The 9,094-nt window shown below is 40.3% G+C and overlaps 1 protein-coding gene across 5 annotated transcripts in view; it reads left to right on the forward strand.

The window, feature by feature from the left end:
* Positions 1–7,242, forward strand: part of fgfr1a (fibroblast growth factor receptor 1a) — a 32,707-nt gene extending 25,465 nt beyond the window's left edge. For all 5 annotated transcript variants that reach the window (XM_044111320.1, XM_044111319.1, XM_044111321.1 and 2 more), the window contains 8 exons: positions 688–809; positions 1,341–1,451; positions 2,456–2,646; positions 2,766–2,888; positions 2,985–3,055; positions 3,146–3,283; positions 4,813–4,918; positions 6,044–7,242. In XM_044111320.1, the coding sequence (XP_043967255.1) occupies positions 688–809; positions 1,341–1,451; positions 2,456–2,646; positions 2,766–2,888; positions 2,985–3,055; positions 3,146–3,283; positions 4,813–4,918; positions 6,044–6,220 (1,039 nt within the window). In that variant the 3' untranslated portion in view covers positions 6,221–7,242. The remainder of the gene's footprint in view (positions 1–687; positions 810–1,340; positions 1,452–2,455; positions 2,647–2,765; positions 2,889–2,984; positions 3,056–3,145; positions 3,284–4,812; positions 4,919–6,043) is intronic.
* The last annotated feature ends 1,852 nt before the right edge of the window (positions 7,243–9,094 follow it).

Below are 9,094 nucleotides of genomic sequence, written 5' to 3' on the forward strand. Positions count from 1 at the left end.
ACAACCCAAAATCCCAGGAGAGTCGGAAAAGAGACTTTGTTGCAGAGCAGGACTAAATGGCAGAGAGAAGGAGGAAGTTCAAACCATCTCTTCTATCAATAGTAACAAAGATCTTATCCACAACTTCATCATCTTTTTGTCCTGTTTCCTAGCCAGACAGGGATTTAAAGAATCGCGGCAAGAGCAAACAAGGCGGATTAGCAGTGCTGATGGCGTCATCCAGGGGAAGTTACTGTGTAATATCATCTCTGCTGTTAGCATGTCCTGAGACTGAAATGCAGCAGCGGTGTCTTCAGTCAGAGGCTTTTACAGATTCTCTGAAAGACCTACTGCTACCAGAGATAACAGATACTTTGATATGAGTTACCACAACATTTAATTTCCATTTGGGATAAATATAGTATTGTTAAATTGACTAGAATTTGTTTTCATAGGCTTTCAGTTGCAAACATCTTATTTGCTTTACCTTGTTTCATGTGTGGTTTGTTTTTAGCGCCTCTTTCATGTTTATTTCTTGTGGCAATTTATTTTCAGAAGTGCTTGTTAACTTTTTATTTTTGTAGCTTCTGTGAAGCACTTTGTGGTTTTTACCTGTAAAAGTGCTATATAAACAATCTTTACTCACTTAGCAGCTGAATGCTGTTGTTTCATTTGAAATTCCTCGACGACCGTCTCTCCTCTTCGCAGACTTGTTCTCGGGAAGCCGCTGGGTGAAGGCTGCTTCGGTCTGGTGATGATGGGGGAGGTTCTGGGTCTGGACAAGGAGAAGCCGAACCGTGTGACCAAGGTTGCGGTGAAAATGTTGAAATGTAAGTAATTTAGCTAAAGAGTTAATCTGCTCTATGCTTTCTGAGCTCTCTGGTCATTTTTGTGATTTACAAAAATGAGTTGGGTAATGTATATCTTGCAGAAAGGGAAGTTTTTAGGGTGTAAAAAAAAAAAAATGGGCACAAAGGGGCGATCTCCGGACTTCGGGGACATAAAAAAAAAAATTTGGATGAGAAGGATCTACAACTGGATCCCTGCCATGGAGCAAATGGGAGAGCAGAGTAAAGATTTATGAGAACCCTCGCCATCTTGTATAAAATGGTGTTCATTAAACACCACAGAGAAGTGAAGATGGAAGGAAAGTAGTATTTATTGTCTTGTGCTTTAAGTGCTTCTCCCCAAGGAGCGTTCTACAAACAACAAACAGTACTCTGTTATTAAACAGCTGCAGTGATGGTGTTTATATCTAGCAAGGTCATAACCGGGAAGCCTTTCTTTTGCCTCTTCACCAGCAGAATGAATACTAATTTCTCTAACATGACTTCTTTTATATTTTACTTCACCCCGTGCAGCTGATGCTACAGAAAAAGACCTGTCAGACCTGATTTCAGAGATGGAGATGATGAAGATCATTGGGAAGCACAAGAACATCATTAATCTGCTGGGAGCCTGCACACAGGATGGTAGGAGATGAGACGAGCAGGGAGCTGATACTGACCTGACCCGCTCGGTGCCCACACACACACACACACACACACACACACATGGTTGTCCCCCAGACAAGGGTGCTGCTGTAAGTCTCTCGTTGGGGAGGGTGTAGAAAAGCATGTATAAATGATTCTGACACCAGCTTCCGAGCTCGCAGCTTGATTCAACTATCAAGCTATGGCTTCTGTCATTTCTCTACAATTACTTGTGCTTAAAGAAAAAAGAAAAAACCCTGAACTCCAATGACCCTAAAACTGACATTGCTCACATTTCAAATTAAAAGCCTTCAGTAAATTGCAGTTTGCTAATCCATACTGACGCAATTTTATTCATGACTTTTGGCAACAGCTGCAAGTTATGTTCTACTCGCATTTGGCTCCGATATATTAAAGTAATTGATTGAACATGTTTGTGCTTCCACATTCTGCAGTCAGGAGTTAGCGCTTTTTATTTTTTATTTTTTAAGTTGTAGTCTTGGCTGGAGTTTTAAACTTGAGAATTTTCAAGTGCTTGTTGAGCAGAATATTATCCTTTTTCAGCTGACAAAAGGCTGATTTTGTAGCTATTTTATGTGTCTTTGAAGGTCCAGGTCTGAGTTCATCACTGTAGCCAGATTTTGGGACTAATCCACAATTTCTTGCTGGATTTATCAAAGCACCTAGTCACATTTTTGCAAGCTAACGGTTATTGTTCAGCAACAGGTGGGATGTGCTGAACATACCACCTGTTGGATTACTCTGAACTCGAAACAGCCACTCAGAAAAACTCCGGTCTCTTTGGCATGTTTTGCTGTCTCATTAGAAGGATTTCAAACTGCAGAAATGCTATGATGAAGTATTTTATCAGACTACGATAAAATAAAAAGTTTTAAAACCTTGTTGTTGACCGATACCAGTAACTGGCTAATTCCTATTTTTACATTTTTTTAAATATGTATATATATAAAACAAATATTAACAAGCATTGTTTCTATTTTCAGGTCCCTTATATGTTATAGTTGAATATGCATCCAAGGGCAACCTTAGGGAGTACTTACGAGCACGGCGCCCCCCAGGGATGGAGTACTGTTACAATCCAGACCAGGTTCCAGTGGAGACCATGTCCATCAAAGACCTGGTGTCCTGTGCATACCAAGTGGCTCGAGGCATGGAGTATTTGGCCTCCAAAAAGGTAGCCAGTAACAGTTTGCGGCTTGCTTTAGATGTTGATGTTCTAACCGTTAAATCTTTCTACATCCAGCATTTATCCTGACACTTGAGTGTTGATAAGATCCGTTTTTATGCTTTTAGTGCATCCACAGAGATCTGGCAGCTCGCAATGTGTTGGTGACTGAGGACAATGTGATGAAAATCGCCGACTTCGGCCTCGCAAGAGACATCCACCACATTGATTACTATAAGAAGACCACCAATGTGAGTTTTGCCGAAGTTTTAATAAAAAAGAAAGTACCGTAATCATTTTTAATTTCATTCTGAGATAGCATAGCAACCTCCGCGCCTTTTCCACAGGGTCGTTTACCGGTGAAGTGGATGGCTCCCGAGGCTCTGTTTGACCGGATATACACACACCAAAGTGATGTGTGAGTATCACTTCCCTGATTCCGCCTTGTATGAATAAAACCTCTATACAGTCGGAATAAAGCCCTCCTCTCTCTGGTTCTTCTCTTCAGCTGGTCGTTTGGGGTTCTGCTGTGGGAGATCTTCACCCTGGGAGGCTCTCCGTACCCTGGTGTACCAGTGGAGGAGTTGTTCAAGCTGCTGAAGGAAGGTCACCGAATGGACAAGCCTTCGACATGCACTCATGAGCTGTAAGGAAGCAACGCTGCACTGTTTTGTTGGCTTTACAGTATAAGCAGTAATCTTTCCTTTCTATACTCTCTGAAAGCAACACATCGGGACGACGCAACCAGACGCTTTCGAATGCAGCCTAAAATGTGAAAAACTATTAAAGTTTTTCACATTTCCAACCACAATCTTCAGTACACTATATTAGGATTCTGATGAACCAAGAAAAACAAGTGGTGCATAACTTAGAGGTGGAAGCAAAAGTGATGCATGCTTCTTGACATGTTTCAACCAGACGTTTTCAGGTCCTTCCACAGGTTCTCAGTGGTCTTGCTGTCTGGACTTCAAGCCCAGGCTAACACATCAATATGTTTTAACAAACTTCACTCCATCTTAGCTCTGGCCTGCATGCTTAGGTGTGTCTTCACCTTCATCTTAATTCATTTGCTGCTTCTAAAGATCTTGCTTCCACAATTTGGTATTTAGCTTCATTCATCTTATCGACTCTGACCAGCTTCTTCTGTCCCTGCTGATTAAAAGATGAAAACAATAAATGATAAAATTCTCAAAACCTTGTTCTGCCACCATCATGTTTCACCATAGGGCTGGTTGGTTAAAAATTATGATTTTTTTTTTTCCTCCAAATGAGTCTAATTTGTAATGTAATCTGACCTGAGGACCTTTTTTTCCCCCAAGCGTTTGTTGTGCCCCCATATTGGAAGCTTTTTGATTACTGTTATCTTTGCCTGGTTTCTTAGTTATAATATTAGTAAACGTGTTATACATGTCATTCTGTCTGGATGGTCTTCATAGTGCAGTTTGTTCACTACAAGCAAACCTTTGAGGTCCTGGATTTATGCTGAGATTAAATATACACCATTTACCAATTTAAAGGCGTTTGCTTCCAGCTGATTCTATCAAAGGGCATCAGAGTAAAAGGGTTAAAAAAAAATAAATAAATGCATGCCACTCTTTTAAGACCTATATTTGTCAAACTCCCAGCTAAAATACAGGGAAGATTTTGGTTGTAACATGACTAAAACTTAAAGTATTTACACCTTTCAAGTTCTGTAAGGTATCATGTATGTAGCAGTGTTTATGCTTCAAAATGACTGGTCATTCCAAAAATAAAATATTATTATTATTATTATTATTAAAAGCTGCCAACAGGCTAGTAAACAAGCGCCGACAGTAGGACTCTTAGCTTAGTCTCACACCTTGTTCTCTGTCCAAACAGTTGGCATTAATATTTATATAACCCATGTTGGTTTATAGCAGAAAAACATTCCAGGTGCTTGGCAACATTATAATGTTCCCACTTAATGTTGGTGTGATGGCCGATGAAATAAAATGCTTAGCACGGTGCGAGCTCCAGCTGGAACATACCGTGCAGTTTTGTTGTTATATCATGTACCTTCGGAGACCGAATGTCTGCTTTATGAGCTCCAACCTGGCCAGTTTAACATTCCTTCGACGTGAGATTTGATCTCGGAGAATAAAGCTGAGGTTGATGTTCGGGGAGCTTGATTGTTGGATCTCGTGATCTGTGCAGGTACATGATGATGAGGGACTGCTGGCATGCAGTGCCTTCTCAGAGACCCACATTCAAACAGCTGGTGGAGGATCTAGATCGAAGTCTGGCCATGACGTCCGACCAGGTGAGTCTGGATCTGCCCTGTAAGCAGCAAATTCTAGAAAAAAAAATTCGATTTAGTGTTGAATAAGAGTTTATTGGATTAAAATTGGTTCCAATTGATTAACAAAATTTGGTTAGATATTCTTTTAGTATTAGTTTAACCACTAACCAGCAGAGGGCGCCCGCTGGTCATCCTTAAGCAGAGCCAGTTAATACACAAACAAAGATGGTGGGGCCATACCAGAACGGGAAAGAGAAACGGCCCAATCAGAGTCTGGTGTGTGGGATGGAAAATGCACTTTGAGGTTCTGAACTGAAATATAAACACAAGCTCGTTAAAGTTATCATCGTCATAGCGCTCATTCAGCCGAGCTGCATGATGGAGCAGCGTCAGCTTCTCAATAAAAAAATTACTGATGTGCTATGAAGACGAGGACATGATGACTATGGAGTCAATTAGGGAAGTGGAGGCAATTTTTTTTCTTTTGCATTCCCTCGCAATGTTTTAATTCATGTGGCATTTTGAGTCCTGAAAGTCTTTCTCCTACAATTTAATGTTTTTGTGAGGTTTTTCCAAGGTGGATTTTTTTTATTAATATGTGGTTTGTGAGGTGTCTAAATGTTTTAGATCTTTTTCTTTTGATGGATAAGACGTGGGTGCAAAATGGCAGAGCAAAACAGGCCAAACATGAGCTTTCCATACCTACTCTAAAACATGAACACGACAAAAACCTTTTGCAAGAAGGAAATAAACAAAGTATAAAAATACATCCAAACTATTTGGACTGTTTGAGTTACTTTCACGGGATAACAGCTGACACAATTTAGTCTGAATGGTTAATAAAGGTTCGTTTTCATGTGCAGTCCAATTTCCACTGAAAGTCATTACACAAACACACAGTTAATAGATCGAATTTTAACCAGTCTTCTGCACCAAAGAGTTAAGAATGCACAATCACGTTTTCCCTGAGGATCTTTAAAGGTGTACTTAAGTATAATTTTTAATTGACATTTGTTACCAGTGTGACTGTATACAGGTATTTACAGCCAACCTAACTTTAGCTCAACGCAGTTATCAGTCAATAACTTGCATTCTTAGTTGGAAGAGAAGTTGCTCAATGTTTCACCGTCTTGTTGCTCCTCCTAGGTTTACCTGGAGCTCTCCGTGCCTCTGGACCAATATTCGCCCAGCTACCCGGAGACGCGGAGCTCCACCTGCTCCTCTGGCGAGGACTCTGTTTTCTCTCACGACGCCGGAGCGGAGGAGCCCTGCCTACCCAAATTCCCTCCCCACTCCAACGGGGCAGCCATTAAGAAACGTTGACACCTCACATTCGCTCACAGACACTGACAGGTCCTCAGCTCCCTGCCTCTTGGGGTTGGACTTCGACGTCCACCCCGCATACATTCCCAGAGATGAAGCTAAAAATATTAAAAGTAATAATAAAGTGACTTTAAATCCTCCGTGAGAGAGGAGCTTGGAGACTCTGTATCGGACCAATGGGACTGCAGGTTGCAGCTGGCGATGTCGAATGGTGATTTCTCGCAGAAAACAAATAGACCCAATTTTTCTCTTCACTTTGGGCATTCCACTGTTCAGTCAGGAGAATGGGATGGACTGATCAAGAGTTGGGTTTTATCTGCTTTTTGTTTTCTTTCTTTTAAAGGTCATAATTCTGCTTTTTGGACCAAATCCAGAAAAATGGCAACACCCCTCATTCACTCTCTTCTTGTAAATACAGTTAGAAAATTTAAAATATGAATATATATTTACAATATACTCTTATTTTTATTACCATAATTGATTTATTGTCTTTTTGTACAAGGATGGTATTGTTTGATCTGTTTTCTAATATAGTCCGGGGGAGGAGTGAGCTTATTTAAAATAATTTCTGAAGATTATATGACCAGTTTTTTGCTTCTTTTTTTTTTTTTTTGCTTAACAATTGATTCCCCTGAATAAAAATGGAAATCATATCAATGTAAAATAAAAATGTGTGTCATAGCTCAACCTTGCAATACAAACTAACCCGATGCTTGTGAAGAATCTGCAAATCTTTTTCTTTTTGTTTTTTTTTCTTTTTCTTGCTCGCAATTATGTTTATCCTCGACGGTCGCAACTGTAAATATTCCCGGTTGGTAAAAATCCAGAGCAATCTGCCTTTGCCAACGCCATGCCCTTCCACTGTGCCTGACTTTCATGTGATGAACTGTATTACTGTAATGTAAACGCTTTAACAGCGGGTTACATCCGCTGCCGTCGGACGAAAGAGGGGGGGAGTCGCGAAACACGTGTGTGTCACCGTTAAAAAGGATTACATTAAATAAAATATTATTGTTAAACAAGCCGAGCTTTCAGAGTATGAACTCCACTCTATAAACTGGCCTATAAATATCCACATTTTCTTTTACGCTTTGGATGTCAATTATGTTTATGGATGAGAATGTTTGCCACTTCAATCTCCACGGTCTCTTCTTTTATTTTTTTTATTAATTTATTTTAACGTGAGTTGTTGGGGTCTGATTGGATATGATAACGTGCTGCTGACATCAGAAGAAACGCTGCAGAGCGCAGCGACACATAGCTTGGCATTAAGCGTGTGATTTACGACCGCGTTCGGCGGCTTGGCGAGCGCTGGCGCTTTTCTCCCAATCCATCAGCTGCGCCAACCTTGATGCCATCTCTGGCTTCCTGCCATTGGCTGATGCATCAGCGGGATTGTCGTCTCCATGCAACAGGCGAACATCCAACCCCCTTCCCACTTTTTTTTTTAAAAGCGAGCTCTTACTCGTTGGGTCATTGCATTTACCCTTCAGTACATTTAGTATTGCTCCAATACGCCTGGTTTTATTTTATTTTTTAAAGGCTAACACATTGAACAAGCATTAAAGCTTTTGAGATGTGTGAATAAAGCTAGAATACTGTGTGCTCAAATCAGGTCACTGCTCACTGGCAAAAGTAGTCATCAAATCAGAATTGCAAAGTTGGATGCATTTTGTTAGGATATTAAGGGATAGACGCACATAATTGTAAAGTGAAAAAGAAAAAGGTGCAAATGAACAGAATTAAGTATTTCTGTGGTGCATCGCTAGATTCTCACATCGGGAGTTTTGACTTTTTCGCTTGTTCTTTGCCAAGTAATCTGAAAATAAATTCTGAAGACCTTCCATGGATTTTTAAATTGGATTTAGGAATTTTGACTTTGATTAGGCCATTCTGGCACACAAACCCAATTTTTAATCTAAACCGTTCCTTTATAGTTCTAGAGATTTAAGGGGTTTCATCCTGCTCATCTACATGATTTGCTTCTGTGTTTAGAGAATAGCTTGCAATGGATTTTATTTAGGTGCTGCAAGTTTAAAAAAAAATAAAACTTTTCACATTTTTATTTGCAATAAAATAATAAAAATAAAAAAACATTAAATCTCCCAAAAATACGCTGATATTTGTAGTTGTAACTTGATCAAAATTAGGGTACGATTTCTTTTGTGCATATAGATGAATTTTCATATGCAGCCCCAAGATTCAAGTATAGAAATGATCTCATTGTTTATAGGGTAAATAACATCATCTCCTGGAGACGGGCGGTAATAAAGGACGATCTGTGTGCTGTAGTTGAGGTGATGACGGAGAGTCCTGCTTAAGAATAGAAGACCTCGCTTTACAGCCCGCTAATGGTGCCGAGGTGCCATTAGGTGAAGGGTGTTATCACTTTTGACAGATGGCACAGGAAGAGTTTGGTTGTCTGAGTTTTCGTTGTCTGTTGCTCCAGAGTGGCAACAGTTAAATTGGTTAAGCCGGCCCGAGAGTTGGTGATTTATGAAGTCGGTCTGAGGATTGGCGCCTAATTGAGAAGCTCCTAATGGCGGCGTCGGGGGGGAGGGGAATCTCCAGGCTGAGATTAGGAGATCAGATTGATATGCTCTTTGTAAATGTGGAATCCAAATTAATTTGGGAATACTGGCATTTCGGCTATCCAAATATTAGCTAAACTCTTGCTGACATATATCAGCTCATCTTGTATCACGGTTTTCCTTTCAGACGGTAAAACAGACGTTTATATTGACATCGTTTTTAGGATTACTCCTTAGGATTACCCCCCCCCCCCCCCCCCCCACAGATGTCTTGTGTTTATGGCTAATCAGTGCAGGAATTCAAAACACACTTAACTCACAGGGACTCCAGTAAACATCCCTG

Source organism: Gambusia affinis, linkage group LG03 (assembly GCF_019740435.1).
Source record: "Gambusia affinis linkage group LG03, SWU_Gaff_1.0, whole genome shotgun sequence".
NCBI lineage: Eukaryota > Metazoa > Chordata > Actinopteri > Cyprinodontiformes > Poeciliidae > Gambusia > Gambusia affinis.